Genomic DNA, 17,505 nt, shown 5'->3' on the forward strand with positions numbered 1-17,505 from the left:
AAAGTTTCCTACCCTCTTTACAGCCTTTTCCTAATCACTCTACTTCCTTCCCTTGGGCACTCTGCAAATAGTCTGCGGTCCCTGCTGTGCATCCCCTCCGACTGCTAACTCAATTCCACATCCCAAGGCTCCCTGTGTCTCAAAAGACAGGAAGTGCAATTGAAGGTGCCCTTAGCTCTCTGGAGAGAAATGTATTATGTGGAAAATCTATAAAGACTGGGAGGATGGAGGAGGGGAGGTCATCCTATGTTTCATATCAGCAGCAGGTGATGGCAGTTAGTAGGAGATGAGATCTTTTCTTTATACTGAGCAATCTCAAAGGCTTTTTGCTTCACGAGCAATGCTAGCAAGGTGAGTATGATGCCCTGAGCACTTCCCATCAACTCCTGTCTCCCCTCCCTCCTCATACTTTGTATGCCATTATTGAATGCCATTAACTTTGTGTGTCCTGTTCCGTATTCTCTGCATTATATCTTACAGTGCACTTGTACTGGTACGCTTCGCTTCTGATCTGCATGTTTCTGATCTGCAATTACCGAAGCAACAATTTGCAGTTTTAAAAAGAATACAAGCAACCTTTATATCACTGTTGCTGACATTAAACATAATCATCCCAACAGGGATTATAGTCAAATCATCGTTCTATCCCTCATACAGTTTCTGTTTTGGTTTGATTAAGTGATGTAACGATAGCATCTACTTTGCACAAACCTCTTCTGGTGCCGAATCAATATTTTTAAATAAATCAATATATGAAAGCATTCATTGCTGCTATAAAACATTACTTTATATAATGAATTGACATCAAGGGCAGCGTGCTGGTGTGGTCGCGAGCTCAACGGTTACCAGTTTGAATCTCGTTTCTGTGTGGGCTTTAAATGTTCCCACTGTGCTGCTTTGTGTTTTCTCAGGGCACCTAAGCTTCCTCCCACATGCCAACAAACATGCACATTAGGATGATTAGTCATTTTAAATTGCCTGTAAGTGAGTGTGAGCGCACATAGTTGATGTACCTGTGACAATAATTAACTGTTTTTTTACCTCGGTCTGACACATCGGGGACCATTTAGTATAAATTTGATTCAAATATTTGAAACTCTTTCGTTTTTCAAATAAGAATGGTTATTTGAGGGTTTTAACAGTAAATCACATTCATTGTGCACATTCTGAACTTATTGCAGCCTTTAATCTTTTCCTATTTTTAATGAGAATCTCAAATAAAATATGAAATTCAATGATATGGCTGTTTTTTGTCTTTTTCTTGTTTCTCTTTTTTTTCTGTGATAGCAGCCAAACTCTGCAGAACAGCAAATCTTCTCCATTAAAAAGACTATTTGGTCTGGATGTTATCTGGGTTTGGAAAAACCTGTGATGAAGGAAGACTTTTTTCCTGATGACAATGATCCGCCTGCCTTAAGGTCAGTTTACACTCTTTAGGAGTATTTTTTTTTCTAACACTGTGATGACAACCAGTGTGTTATCAGTTGGTGGTACTTTACACCATCCTAAGAGGATGAGGATACTTGGAGATAATCACTGCGCCTTGCAATTTTTGGACACTCTTCATTCTATATATTAAAAAATAATGTAATTTATTATAAATGAAAATTTTAACTTCAACATGCATACCTCTGCTTTACTACTGCCTGCTACACAGTCATTCAAAGTCATAGAATAGTTATTTGGATAGATACAACACACTTTTACCCTCCAATATCTTTTTGGATGCTACCAGCAAACACTTGGTAGTTAACAGTGTAAAGAGACTATTTTTTGCCTAAGATCAACACAAGACAGCTTTATGCTCTTTCTGAAACAGCTGTGTGGTGCTGATGTTGGAGTCTGTGGTCATCGCATAAAAAGACTATTCCAAAACAGCTTTTCTCATCTGCGGTGTGGGCTATCGCCACAGGTTGTGACACCCTTCTGAGCTTCTGTGCTCTTTTAAAACAATATATCTGAAAATATAGCTGAAAGAAAAAATATCTGGAAAAAAACTGTGATGGTCCCTCTGCTTTGTTACTGTTGTCGACAGCGTTGCCTCCCCACAAGTCCTTCCAGCTGTCAGCAGTTTAAACTGACTTGCAAATGCTTGTATATATTCCCACGTTCCCACGTTTCTATTCAGTTGACCTCTCACTCCGTAGCCTGCTTGCAAGGGGACCTATAGAAATGCAGTCCATGAGTTTGTGTAATACCGGTAGGCTGCTTTCACACGTTTTCACCCGAGGGCCGTCCTTGGTGAGCAACAGATTGTTATGTTTATGTAATAATTGCTCGAGGGTCATGTTCTGGGTCTCTGGAAAGCACCTAGAGACAACTTCTGTTGTAATAGACGCTATATAAATAAAATTGAATTGAATTGAACCGCATTACTTTGTATTTTTTTTTTTCGGTTAATTAGGCCCCGAGGACTGACAGTGCAAAGGCCCTATTGTATCTGTAGGAATTTTTCTCGTTTTTGTTTTCTCGTCGTTTTTCTAAACGTGCCCCAAAAGTCACCAAATTTTGCACGCAAGCCAGGCCTAGCGAAAAATTTGATATTTCATGGTTTGCATTAATGGGCATGGCCTAATGGCTCAACAGCGCCCCCTAGAAAACTTTGTGTCTCAAGCCCCACAATACGGTTTGCCATTTTGAATTAATCGTGTAATTTTGGTGCAATTTATGCCATTTCTTCGGCCGCTTCTTCGCCCGAACCATAACGTGCACCCAGGTGTGTTATACATCAAAATGTGCGTCTCGATCCTGCGACGACGCGCATTTCTTTTCTCAGTCAAAAGCGTTACCGTGGCAACGATAGACGCCAAAAAGCGCACCCCCCCCTTCATCTGATTGGTCCATATTTGATCGTTCCTACTTTCTGCCATGACTTTTGAATGGTTTGATATAGAGAGTCATGGGTAGTGTCATCCGCTAAATGTCCAGGCCTGAAGAATCTACATGCAAGTCATACAAGCTTCCACTGCAGCCTGAACGTGCACAAGGGTGCGAGGGCCTGTTCATCGCTGCTTGCAGCTTTAATTTGGTTTGCGCTTATAAGTTTTGTTTTCATTTGTTTCCAAACATGGCACCAAAAGCCCCAATGACAACAGTCAGTGCTGCCATTGGTCAATATCAGTGGTGGCAGATAGTGATGTTGCTATGACAACCAGTCTGACGCTTCATTTACACACTACACAATAACTGTATAGTTTGTAATTGACTGCGACTGTGAGTCGTCTCTCTACTTTATACTAATAATCAAGCTTTTCAAACTAAAACATACAGTGTCTGTAGATGTGCCAAAGCAGCACCGGAGTTTGTTGATAGCCGTACCGAGATAACATCGTCCAAGCAGTCTCGACACAACGTCTTTCTGGATCTGAATACACCTTTTTCTGGATAGGAGTGCAACAAAAATTGTGCCATTGTCCATACTTTGGGCCAAGCTAAATATTGTCAGTGTGAACACGTCCTTAGACACAGCACATGTTCAATTGTTTATAATATTTTTAATGAACAATAGGACAATCAAAACCAGTCAAAGAATTAGAAGGCTCTACATCGGTGCTTTTCAAAATCTGTGGAAATATAGGGACCTAATTTTGAAATAAATGAATAACATTTGTACACATAGGTATGATAATTATTATTGTCGTAATTGTGTTGTTTACATCTTCCTGTGTTGTAGGTGAAATGGCTATTTAGCCTGCTCCAGTACACATCATGTGAAAATGACTAATTGAAGTTTTGTAATGACTGACTTAGGAGAGGAAGACTTATCTGACTTGGAAAAGGCAACTGTACCATGGGTGTCAAATTTTCCCAGTATGGCTATCAGGGGTCCGTTTCACAAAGCAGGTTTAGTGAAAACTCTGAGTCTGTTAACCCTGAAATGAGGGAAACTCTGAGTTTTCCGTTTCACAAAGGGAGGTAACTCAAACCAGAGAGAGAGAGGTAACTCTAGCCTGTTTCACAAAGAGAGGTAACTTAAGCTCTCGGTCAGTTACCGTAGTAACAGACGCTCTGAAACTAACCTGGTCAGTTACCATAGTAACAGACGCTCTGAATCTAACCTGGTCAGTTACCGTAGTAACAGACGCTCTGAATCTAACCTGGTCAGTTACCGTAGTAACAGACTCTCTGAACCTAACCTGGTCAGTTACCGTAGTAACAGACGCTCTGAACCTAACCTGGTCAGTTACCGTAGTAACAGACTCTCTGAACCTAACCTGGTCAGTTACCGTAGTAACAGACGCTCTGAACCTAACCTGGTCAGTTACCGTAGTAACAGACGCTCTGAATCTAACCTGGTCGGTTACCGTAGTAACAGACTCTCTGAACCTAACCTGGTCAGTTACCGTAGTAACAGACGCTCTGAACCTAACCTGGTCGGGACCAGGTTTATCTCAACGAACCTGGAGTTTCTCTGCGTCTCCGCCTCTTTCAGAGCCGCACGCACATTTGATTTCCTCATTCATTCAGTCAGCAGGCGAGTTTTGGCAAAGTTCTGCCGTCTGTCATTAAAAACAGAGTCGGTATATATATTAGAAGTCCATTGTCACGAACATGGCATGTCCTTTTGATGAAGACACAATTGATGAAGGTGCAGCATTAATGCGCAGAGAATTAAATATTCGTCGGGAGATGGTTATCAGACCGCGTAATACATGTATATTACATAGTCTCAGTACTCGCAAATCAATATATGTTAATCCTTTATATGTTATAATTTTGATGATTGAATTGTTTAATGATTTCATAATATATTCAAATTTTTTTTAGATTTTTTTATTTGGGGTTTTCATAAACTGTGAGCCATAATCATCAAAATTATAACAAATAAATGCTTGAAATATCTCACTTTGCATGTAGTGGGAAATAACATTTGTTTCACCTTAAGTTGAATTTACTACGAATGAAGTTTTGCAATATATTCAAATTTTCCGACCTCCACCTGTATATTATTACATAAATAAATAAGAGCATAATATGTGTCAGTGTTTCCCAACCCTGGTCCTCGGGGCACAATGTCCTGCATGTTTTAGATGTTTCCCTTCATCATCACACCTGATTCTAATTAATGGTCCTAATTAGCTTGTCATCAAGGTCTTGACACTTCTGTTGATGACACAGGTACTTGTATCACGGTGTGCTGAAGCAGGGGAACATCTAAAACATGCAGGACAGTGTGCCTCGAGGACCAGGGTTGGGAAACACTGCAATACGTAACGCAACTTTTAATTCCCAATTACGGAACAATTCCGTATTTCAAGGGACGGGTGGCAAGCCTACATAAACCTGTCCAAGCCATCAAGGAGGAGTTCCACAGGATTGCAGGTGAATGATGTAGAGATTTGTTAAATTAATTTTATATTATATTCTGTGCTGCGGTGTTACTCTTTTTTTCAAAAAACATGTTCAAATTCGCCGTATGCGCGCATTAAAATCTCTAATTCCTTTCGGGTGAAAAAGGACACGGCGTGAAGTATGTGGATCTTCAGATGCAAACTAGTTTTTCCTCAAAGGGATTTTGTAAATTGAAATGTTAAATAAAGTTAAAAAAAAAAAAAAAAAGTATGTGGATCTTTTGTTGTCGCGGGTTGCTATGGTGAATCGTTGTATCGGGGCTCAATTGATGCTGGCTTTTTATAGTTGTGGCGCACGCGCTTAACTCCAGATGAACCTACTTAGAGTTGAGTAAATTAACTCAAATCCGCTGTTCTGGAACCGAAAACTCAGAGTTTCCGATCTCAGAGTAGATCAACTAAGAGTTCAGGATTAGACTGGGAGTTTGTTGAACCTGCTTTGTGAAACGGACCCCTGGTAGAAATGAAGCTGGATGAGGAAAGAACCCTCTCAAAGACCCGAGTCCCTGAAAAAGGTTACTGTGGTCAAGATACATCCTAATGTCTGCAAATAAATTAATCTGACTGCATCCAATTCAGGCTTTTCTGTGTTTTACTGTTATACTTGCTGGCCAGTATGGTTAATCTCCAAGTGCTGTCAGTAATGCGTTTCATCCCAAATCATTTGGGCAAAATGCATATCATTATGCGCTTTTTCAAGTTTTTCTGAACCTAATAGTAAAAAAAAAAATATATATATATATATCTTTTTTTAATATTTTCTTTATTTATTTTTTATATATACATACATGTATACAAAAAATGAAAAAAATATATGCCTTAGGTTTTTTACCAACATGGTATTAACCATTAATATATATGCAGGCAAGTTAGAAAGTTAAAAAAAAAAAAAAGTATTTCTGAGCCTGTATGTACAACAGTACAATAATATCCTGTAATGATGGCTTTTAGTTTTGGTGTCCACTCCAAGGATTTAAGTGGCCCCATCTGGCCGCCCCTAGGAAACATTTTTGGAGACGCCCCTGCGTTTATATGAGCATATTTATTCTACCAAATGTTTTTTTCTTTTACATTTCTTTCAGTAGTTTTAGACCCCGTCCACACGTAGCCGGGTATTTTTAAAAACGAATATTTCCCTCCTCCGTTTATAAAAAAATTTGCATCCACACGTAACCGAAGATCTGCGTTTTCGACCACTTCATAAGCATTCTAACCTGTAGATCATCTGCAGCTCCCGGGGAAGCTGCACCTCCGCGGCTCTGTGGGCTCCGCGTCTCTGCGGGCTCTGCGTCTCTGCGTGCTCCGCGGCTCTGCGGGCTCTGCGGAGCCGCGGGCCCTACACCTAGGGTGCGCGTCGCCGCGTAAGTGGTGGTCAAGAGCAGAGACCATTTATTTAATAAATAGCTTGGAGAACAGATGCTGGATCATCTGTAGTAAACAAAAGTCGCACGTCAGAGCAGATTTGTTGTTGTTTTGGCGCATAATGTGACGTTCGAAAACGCAAATCTCCGGTTATGTGTGTCCACACGCATCTACATAAACGGAGTTTTCAAAAATCTTCACTTTGCCCGGAGTTTTTTTAAACCTTCGTTTATTTGCGTTTTCGTGTGGATGACAGGTCAAAACGGAGGAAAATATCTCCGGTTTAGCAGATATCCGCAGATATCCGGCTACGTGTGGACGGGGTCACCCGTCCACACGTAGCCGGATATCTGCGGATATCTGCTAAACCGGAGATATTTTCCTCCGTTTTGACCTGTCATCCACACGAAAACGCAAATAAACGAAGGTTTAAAAAAACTCCGGGCAAAGTGAAGATTTTTGAAAACTCCGTTTATGTAGATGCGTGTGGACACACATAACCGGAGATTTGCGTTTTCGAACGTCACATTATGCGCCAAAACAACAACAAATCTGCTCTGACGTGCGACTTTTGTTTACTATAGAAATACAGATGATCCAGCATCTGTTCTCCAAGCCATTTATTAAATAAATGGTCTCTGCTCTTGACCGGCCGCTTACTGCGTTACACCGACACAGAGGGCTCCGCGGAGCCGCGGAGGCTGAACCTCCGTGGAGCCCCGCCGAGCCCCCCGGAGCCCCGGAGCGGCGGAGCGGCGGAGCCCGCGGAGCTTCCCCGGGAGCCGCAGATTATCTACAGGTTAGAATGCTTATGAATGTGTTCGAAAACGCAGATCTTCGGTTACGTGTGGATGCAAATTTTTTTATAAACGGAGGGGGGAAATATTCGTTTTTAAAAATACCCGGCTACGTGTGGACGGGGTCTTAGTCCATGGTCAAAAGTAAGTCAAAATGATTGCGCAATGATACGTACGCAGCGTGACTACGTCCCGCCGTGACGTCATCCGGAGCGCATGCGCAGACGGACAAGGTCGTGTGAGCAGGGCTGTAACCATGATGTCTCTGGCTGCCCGGTCGGGGGCTTTCTCCCCTTATTTACAGGCTACCGCCTTTACAGTGGCCGGCCCGCTGAAGCCGCTGGTCCCCGGGGTGGTGGTGAAGGGAGAGAAGATCCTGCTGGACCGGAAGAAGCCGTTCCTGTGCCGGGAGTCTCTGAGCGGCCAGAGCCCGAGGACCGGGCCCGTGGTGACGGTTAGCATCAACGGTGAGTCCAACCAGTCCTCCTCAGAACTGAGGTATATAACACACTCCCCACCCCCGGTACTGAACAGTACTGTCCCGTCTGGAGCAGGTAGTTAGTATAGGTTTGTGTTGAGAGTTTGATGATCGTAACCACCTTCCCGAGTCCTCTAGCCGCCGTTAGCCCCGCAGCTACACAGCAGTAACTGGTCTGTTCTGCATCCAGCTACATGATGATGATAGTTGGTTTGTCCGCGTGATGATGACTACACACATGCTGGCAGGACAATCAGTCAGAAAGCGTGATTATTCTCTAACTATTAGAGTCCAGTTATGTCTCAAAGTCACACCGGTGATTCCCGGAAGTAGCTGCTGACGTCACTGCTGCTCAGCCTCCGTCCTGCTGGAGATCAATATTTTTATTTATATATTTGTATATATATATATATATTTACAGCTGTCCTGATGGATAACAATACATTCTGATGACATATATGTTGTCAGAGGTGTCTTCAGTATTCACATTCATTACTCAGGTAGAAGTATAGATACTAGAGTTTAAAAATACTCCTGTAGAAGTTGAAGTATCAACTCAAGTTTTTTACTCAAGTAAAAGTATAAAAGTACTGGTTTCAAAACTACTTAAAGTATAAAAGTGAAAGTAATGTAAGGGGGAAAAAAGCCATTAAGGACAAAAGCCATTGAAAATGAATGCATCTTAGTATAATGCAAATATATTAAAGAACCATATATGTGACTATTGAGTATTAACATGTGTTTCAGAGAGCAGGAGATATGATGACTATGATGATGCCTATAAGTATTGTAATGGTGCAAAAAGTCAAACTTCAGAGGCATGTTATCATTTATCCTAACCTTTATTGGAACGTACATCCAAGTTTAGTTGCAGGAATCTGAGGGAACGGATGTAAGAACAAAACTGGACAAGAACATCTGAAACAACCACAACCAAATTCACTCTATCCGGATGGAGCAATTTAACTGGATAGTTTTTATTAAAGGCCGAAATGAAATAGAGTAACGAGGCTAACGAGAGTAAACGTAAAAAGTCGTCTGAAAAATAATTACTCCAGTGAAGTATAGATAACCAAAATTAGTAAGTAATTTGTAAGGTAACGAAGTATTTGTACTTTGTTACTTACACTTCTGTATATCATATATATGTACAGCTGTCCTGCTGTATAACAATATATAGAATTCTGATGACATATATGTTGGTAATATTTGCCCTTTACTAAGTGATAAAATTACGAATCATTGCATTAGGTATATTATACAGAGAGATATTGTTTCTAAACCTGCAGCAGTTTTCTATTGGAATAACTTATACTGGGGCGGAGCAGGGGTCCCAGCCCAGGGGGGGCGAAGCATTCTAGATGGGCCCTTGTGGCCTAAACATCCCCGTTAAAACATAATTGCTAAAAAAAAAAGCCTGGAGATAAAAATCAAATCACATCCAGTGACGTCGGATTCAATATAGCCGAGTAGCACAATTCAGACACACGTGTTCAACCTACACGACAACAGACTACAATGTGCAACGACATGTATTTAACACAATCAGACACGGCGGTCAAACAGCAACAAACAATATAGGAAAGGCCATATATTCAGCATTATGACAATGTTATCAGAAATAATTAATATTATGACAGCTTACCAATGATAGTACATTGTACAATCCAAAATGCAAAAACTTTAATTTTAAAACTTTTTCAAATCCGAACTATTTCCAAACCATCAGCCGGTTCTTCATCGCCGCAAACCTTTCAATCACTTTGCTCTCATCAACGGCGATGTCCCTCTCGATTGAGAGCAAGGTGAGGTTTGATAGTCTGGCCTCATCCATGCAGCCTGGAGATAGTTTTTAATCAACTTCAGCTGCTGAAACTCAGCATGACTTTCCTGCTTTAAGGCTCTGATGCGACAACTGGCTAAAAGTAAACAGACAACATGCGCGCGCATGAACATGCATGACAGGCAGACACACACGGGGAGAGGGGACTATTTCTTTTATGTTTATTTTTTAAACACCTTTATCCTTATGAACGCAAGTGTTATACAGTCCAACTTTCCTTATTTTATTCAGCACACCTTTTTTTTTTTTCCTTTTCGGCGTGGGCCCGGGGTGGCCGCCCCCTCTGCCTGCTCCGCTAGTGAACTTATATAATGAGATAGATTGTAAAAACACATGGGTCTTGTCAAGAAAATGTATTATTACAAACAAAGTTTGAGAGGTTACTTTTAAAATACTTCATAAATGCTATCCAGTCAAGACCAATCTTATTAAATATAAGGTAAACATTGAGACAATGTCCTTTTTGTGGTAATGTGGATGAAACAATATCTCACTTATTCTGGAATTGCACATATACTCATGGTCTCTGGATTGACCTTTATCATTTTATAAATGCTAAAGTTGATTCTTCCTTTAAGTTGAGAATTCAACATGTACTATTTGGTGTATCAAAAATGATATGACAAGCCCAGACAAAGTATATTTAATCAACCTTCTCTTAATTATTGCTAAATATATTCACTGTACTAAATTTGCTAGCCAACGTCCAAATATAATTATTCTCAAAGCTATATTAATATCATATTCAGACAGTCTTAAACAGAGCAGGAACCCCAAAGCGGTAAAAACGAGAAGCTTATGTGAAAAATATAATATTTCCTGATATTTTATTTTTTTTTAATTAATTTATTTTTCCTCCTTAAACCTCAAGCCTTCTATTTTATTTTGATATATAATTTACTGTCCATATATATATATATATATATATATATATATATATATATCTATATCTATATATCTATATCACATCACACCTGTTGGCAACGTTGATTGATTGTAACCTCCTGTATGTGGTGGCACAAATATTTCTACTTTACATGTTTGTGTAATCACAAAAGACCAGCAATATTATTGAACCGTTCTCTGGCTAGGAAAAAACAATAAAATATTCTTTAACAATATGACATGCTCTAATAGTGTTTAGCTGTATCTAAAAAGTTCCTATTTTTCTTGTTAATGATTGTCTTGCACTTATATGAAAAAATGAATGGAAGTCTTTATTTCTGTGAAAAATAAAAAAAACATGGTATTTATATTGTCCATAAAAAATTTTACTTGTGGAGGTACCCTGAAAAATATTGGGGCAACCAACCTCTGACATCTGTTTTTAAAACAAGTTCATAAAATGAGGTGGGACCTCAATATTTGTTACAGGATTTAACTAGATGCTGAAGTTTCTTCCTATTGTTATGTGTGTGTTTGTGTGTGTGGTGCGGAGAGGTACGTTTGCATGCAGAAATGGACAGACATGACACGATCAGTAGTTCAGAAAACATTGAGGAAGTTATGCGTCGTATTGTGTTTGAATTATTGATTTGGTCTGTTCTTCATGCAGAAAAATACAACTTGAGTGGTTCTTGTGTGTTGGTCAATGTTTTGTTTTTTTCTTTTACAGTAGTTCATCTCCAGTTTAACCAATGGCATGTGTTTGGTTTTCTCAGGCTGTTCCGGAGTCCGGTTTGCCCACACAGACATCAGGGTACCAGACTTCTCCGACTACAGGCGTCAGGATGTCATCGACCCCAACCAGTCCTCCAAGGAGAGCAGTGAATCCAGGAGAGCCTTTTCCTACCTGGTCACCGGGACCGCCGCCGTGGTGGGCGTCTACGCCGCCAAGACCGTCGTCACTCAGTTCGTTTCCTCCATGAGCGCCTCGGCCGACGTCCTGGCCATGTCCAAGATCGAAATCAAGCTGGGCGACATCCCCGAAGGCAAGAACATGACCTTCAAGTGGAGAGGCAAACCGCTGTTCGTACGTCACCGCACCGAGAAGGAGATCGAGACGGAAGCCGCCGTCAACCTCGGGGAGCTGCGAGACCCCGAGCACGACAAGGACCGGGTCCAAAAGCCCAGCTGGGTCATCGTCCTCGGAGTGTGCACGCATCTGGGTTGCGTGCCCATCGCCAACGCCGGGGACTACGGCGGTTATTACTGCCCGTGTCACGGCTCACACTACGACGCCTCGGGCCGCATCAGGAAAGGTCCCGCTCCACTCAACCTGGAGGTCCCCTACTACGAGTTTCCAGATGAAGAAACGGTGATAGTGGGATAAGCAGCACTCACCAGACACGGCTGGTTCTATACTACAGCTTTCAGTCTGCCAGAAACATGATAAGGGTACACGCATTGCCTGCCGATACGTTGAGGACATTGTGAAACATTCACATCGGTTTTTCTGTAGGATTTGCAGCTGGTGCAAGGAAAATAAATTGCAGAATCTCACTTAAAAATGACACGTCTGCCATGTTGGTTCTTTCTTTCTCTGCTACAGTCGCGTACACATAAAAAAAAAAGCTAGGGGTGATGTCTGTTCTACCACTTTCATGTTTCAGCTCATTACATTAATGATAATTTAATAGTTGTAAACAAAAGTTGACATATTCTCTTGTATTTAAAAAGATGTGAATATGAAATAAAAAGCCAGTTTCTCTTAAGTTATCATTCATTTAATAATGAGAAATGAAATGTGTTCAGGTGTCAATAAAGATCTATTTTATTTGAAAAACATCTGGCGCTTTTATTTTACTCAAAAGAATTGCTTTTTTCAAAATCATAATCACAGCTTCGCACATTGCCGTCTGCAAGGCGTTAGTAGTAGCATGTTCACATTAACATACAGGACTGTCTCAGAAAATTAGAATATTGTGATAAAGTTCTTTATTTTCTGTAATGCAATTTAAAAAAACAAATGTCATACATTCTGGATTCATTACAAATCAACTGAAATATTGCAAGCCTTTTATTATTTTAATATTGCTGAATATGGTTTACAGTTTAAGTTCTAATTTTTTGAGATATGATATTTGAGTTTTCTTAAGCTGTAAGCCATAATCAGCAATATTAAAATAATAAAAGGAATATTCTAATTTTCTGAGACAGTCCTGTATTAAAGATCAGTGATTTTAGGTTTGTTTTGTTTTTTTATCCAGTTTTTCAGTGAAACAAGCTTCTGCTTCAGACACATGATGGCTTTTAGTCTGAACAATGAGAACTTGGGTTAAACTTCCACAGTATCTTCAACCGTTTGTAACAGGGGAACTAATCACTGTTGTGTAAACATTAAATCAATCTGGAGTTGGAATTCTGTAATCTTGTTAAATGTCCTGCAGCTGTCTTGGTGAGGGAACTCATGTAAAAGATTTTCTATAATCTCGGTGAGCTCTTTACTGCTTAAAAAGAGTGAATAATAGAAAGAAAAAGAAAACAATCATAGATGGGAGATGGCAAGCAGTGGTAAAACATGTAAACAGGTGCTGGTGTGAGTAATGGGACCAGATTCACATAATTGACATAAGCACACAACACAATCCCACTAAAAACATCATGGTAAATGCATTTGATCCATGCAGTGCATTGATTTGATACACTGAAGGTCCACCGAGTAATACGATAAGAGAACGGCCTGGTTCATCTTTGTCATGAGTTTACTATAGAATTTTTAGATGAGTGAGTGTAGAAAACATCTCACCAGATGTCTGACGATGCCTTAAAGTAGATTAAAAAAAGGTTGACAGTTGACTAAGTATGTGTGTGTGTGTATATATATATATATATATATATATATATATATATATACATACATACATACAAATATATACTACAGACCAAAAGTTTGGACACACTTCTCCATTTGTTTGAATGAGAAGTCTGTTTGGTCTGTACTGTATATATAATATAAATGGATATATAAACATTTTGAGCTGTCAATTTGTTAAAAACAACAATTTAACTAAAATGGGCTGTTCATCAGCTGATTAAAAGTTTAACCACAGTCTTTAAAAGCCAAAAACTGGATTTCATGTCATTTTCTTTCAAAGGTGGATAAGGCAGAAAAGCTTGCATCCTTGACAGTGGTAGGATTGTTGAGTTGCATAAGCAAGGCCTCTCACAACGTGCCATCGCTCCTGAGGTCGGACGCGTAAGACAGTCATTTTGAATTTTTTAAAAGATCCTGAGGGGTTTTAGGGGAAACAAATGAAGAGGTACACCCAAAAACATTTCACCGGCGTTGAGCTGGAGGATCCGGTTGCCTGTCAAGACACGGGATGATCCTCAACCTAAAATAAGGCCATTACTGGTGCTGACTGCAGCCCAATTACCATCAGACGGCGTCTCGAGGGAAGGGCTTCCAGAACAAAAATCATCTTCAAAGGTCACGTCTCCTTCAGCGCCACAAAATTGTCTATTTTTTGACTTTGCAAGGGAGCACCAAAAATGGGATATTCAAAGCTGGAAGACTGTTTTATTCTGCTCTTAAGATTTTGATCTGGAATGTATTTATATTTATACACTACACTTTATGAATATTTATACACACATACATGCATATATGTATAAATGATCTATCTATCTATACACAAATACATATATATATATATATATATATATATATATATATATATATATATATATATATATATATATATATATATACCGTATATACAATGCTTCTTTAGTTGCAGACCTAGCTGATGGTGATGACTCCCAGTACAAAGGATTAACCATATTTATTTACTTATTTTCTTCTATTTGTGTTCTTTCCTCTTGGCTTTTTTCAGATTTGTCTTTTTCCCTTTGTGAGTTTTTTTTTTTTTTTTTTGTATTTCCAGAACAAACAAACATCAAATATCATCAAATAAAACTCGTCTCCACTTTGGTGATGAATCTCAGTTTTATAATCGGTACATGCACATCTTCTTTTCTGTGACTCATCCTCCATTTTCTTGTTTATCATTGCCACAAACAATATTTTATATCAAGGTTGCAAAGTACTTGTGTGTATGCATCCATGCATGCATTCATGATTTAAAAGGGGAGTGTGGCTTGTGTGCATAAAATTGTATGATTGACTCACAAAAGAGCACACACACACACACACACACACACACACACACACACAGCTTCATAAACTGAGACAAAAAGGCATATTTAAAAAGAAATCTCTATTTATATAGGTGTTTTAAACCTTCAGCAGTTTAGCATGAAAATATAATCTATTTTTATGTGCATAAAACATTTCACAATTCATGGTTGAGTGTAATGAAATAAACTGGTTCAACTGCTGCAGGCAGATGTTCCTCTGAGAGTCACATTAAAGCTCAAATGGAGTTTGTTTAACAGTTCATTTGTTGTTAAAGTCCCCATTATAATTCATCTGCATCAGACCTACAAGATTGGTTAATAAATATAATAAAATCCTTGAAGCAACAAAAACACATGGATATATTGTCATTATTGCAAAAAAAAAGACAAAATGCAGAAGCAATGTGTGAAAAACAGAACGTATGATTTTTACAACACGTCCAGCTGGATTGATTTGAAGTCAATATTTTCCCCTATGATCTCTGAGTATTTAGTGCACGTCACAGATAAATTCTGCCTCGTCCTTCTTTGCAACGTTGCTTTGCTTAATTGAGGTGAGGAGGGATCACGTGCAGGTTTCTCCGTATCATTTCAATTGAATCATTAAACTTTGATTGAGCCATTGCGACCTATTGATTATTTTATTTATTCATTTATTTTTGCCAGCTATTGTGTTGAATATTACATGTGTTACTAGGTTTGTCCTGTATCATGGTCCAGTTTCAGCGAGATGCTGATTTCCTCATATTTTGCTGAACATTTTGCAACAAAATAAAAAAAAAATGTGCATTTTGATGTTGTGTGCAAAGGATATTGTCCTATATGTAACTTTGCACACGTAAGCTGCGCTGTCATCGTGTTCTTAGAGAGAGGAAGCTTCTCCTGGCTACTAGGGCTGCCAATAATCTTTATCTTGGTAGTCAGCTAATCGATAGATAGATTTTTTTCAGCTAACCATTTAGTGGACATTTATTGACGTCGTACCTTTCTTGCGCCTGGCCTGGGTGCTGCTGAGAAATAACAGCTGTTCATCACAGCTCACAAAGGCGTCGCACCAGCAGCGACAGAAGATAGCTGATGGAGCCAGGCGTCGCAAGCCCTCAGTGGCATCACCACCAGCAGGAAATCTGCAAGATATTCACCGTCCTGCAACGCTGCTTGTCTACTTACTCCGCTCTTCCCAATCCCACACCTCATTTCCATTAAACCACCCCATTTGCATTAACCAGTTTTAGTAATCAGTGTAACTGATTATGCCGACTTACTGTTGCAGCCAGACTGGCAACCCCTACAAACGGGCCACGTTTCTTTGAGCTTTCCTTAATATACTTTCAGGAATTTGAGCATTTAAGATGTTGCTCTTGCACGGTCTGACTTTGTGGTTTACTCACTGGGACATCCACTCCTGGGAATATTGGGAAGGGTTTAAGCTACATCCACATTAATGCTTTTACATTTTGAAATAAACAACTGTTCTAACAGTTAGCCTGTTTTTCTACATACTTACATGTGATGCTGATGTTTGTCTGTTTTTCCGTAAAGGCATAATAACACACACACAAAGAAAAATTTCAACTTCAGCCAAATGCTCTCTAGCAAACTTCAGATGGGCCTGGACATGGACTGTCTTCAGCAGGGGGAACGTCTGGCCCTGCAGGATCTGAGTCCCTGATCGTAGTGTGTTACTGATGGTTCCTTTGTTACTTTGGTCCCAGTTCTCTTCAGGTCATTCACTAGGTCCCTGTGTGGTTCTGGGATCTTTTCTCACCATTCTTGTGATCATTTTTACCCCACGGGGTGATATCTTGGAGCCCCAGATGGAGGAGATTATCAGTGTCTTGTACGTCTTCCATTTTCTAATAATTGCTCCCACAGTTGATTTCTTCACACCAAGCTGCTTACCTATTGCAGATTCGGTCTTCCCAGCCTGGTGCAGGTCTGGTCCTGGTCCTGGTCCTGGTGCAGGTCTACAATTCTGTTTCTCACGTCCTTTGACAGCTCTTTGGTCTTGGCCATAGTCGAGTTTGCAGTGTGACTGTTTGAGGTTGTGGACAGGTGTCTTTTATAGACAGTTTTACGCGCCAAAACACGGGCGCTGCCATTACTCTGCATTTATGCAGGTCATTTCCGGCGGGAGTGGTTTGCGCAGCGTCTACCGGTGTAAACACAGCGGCGTGGACACAAACCTAAAGCAAAGACTCGCTGCTCGTGAGCTTTTAATGTCGACAACTATGTCTTTGTCATGGGAACACGGTTCTACTACTTTGACTGGAGATGGCGTTACTCTCCCCACCTGAATTCAGTGCAGAACTGGGAGGATAACGTGATGACAGCAGCAGAACGGACAGCAGGATCTGCTCCTACTTCCTGCAATCCGCAATGGACAAACTGAAAGCTTCTGAGGTTTATCAATATCTGCACAGAGACAAAGTTGGTTGTGTCATTTCATACAAACATGATCGTTTTGTTTATTTGAAAGCAAATGTCAAGCCTAGCCAGTGTTTGAACAATGCGTGGCATGAAGCTTGGGTGCTGTAACTGAAGCTGGAGAAGTCAAAACTGCGAGATGTTCGTGTTGCTGGACCTGGAGAT

At 40.1% G+C, this 17,505-nt stretch overlaps 1 protein-coding gene across 1 annotated transcript; it reads left to right on the top strand.

Annotated features, from left to right (window-relative positions):
• Positions 1-7,718: 7,718 nt before the first annotated feature.
• Positions 7,719-12,485, top strand: LOC133457678 (cytochrome b-c1 complex subunit Rieske, mitochondrial). Its single transcript, XM_061736986.1, has 2 exons — positions 7,719-7,977; positions 11,493-12,485. The coding sequence occupies exons 1-2, from the start codon at positions 7,767-7,769 to the stop codon at positions 12,101-12,103; spliced, it is 822 nt and encodes a 273-aa protein (XP_061592970.1). The 5' UTR covers positions 7,719-7,766; the 3' UTR covers positions 12,104-12,485.
• The last annotated feature ends 5,020 nt before the right edge of the window (positions 12,486-17,505 follow it).

This window comes from Cololabis saira, chromosome 2 (genome assembly GCF_033807715.1).
Source record: "Cololabis saira isolate AMF1-May2022 chromosome 2, fColSai1.1, whole genome shotgun sequence".
In the NCBI taxonomy this organism is placed as follows: domain Eukaryota; kingdom Metazoa; phylum Chordata; class Actinopteri; order Beloniformes; family Belonidae; genus Cololabis; species Cololabis saira.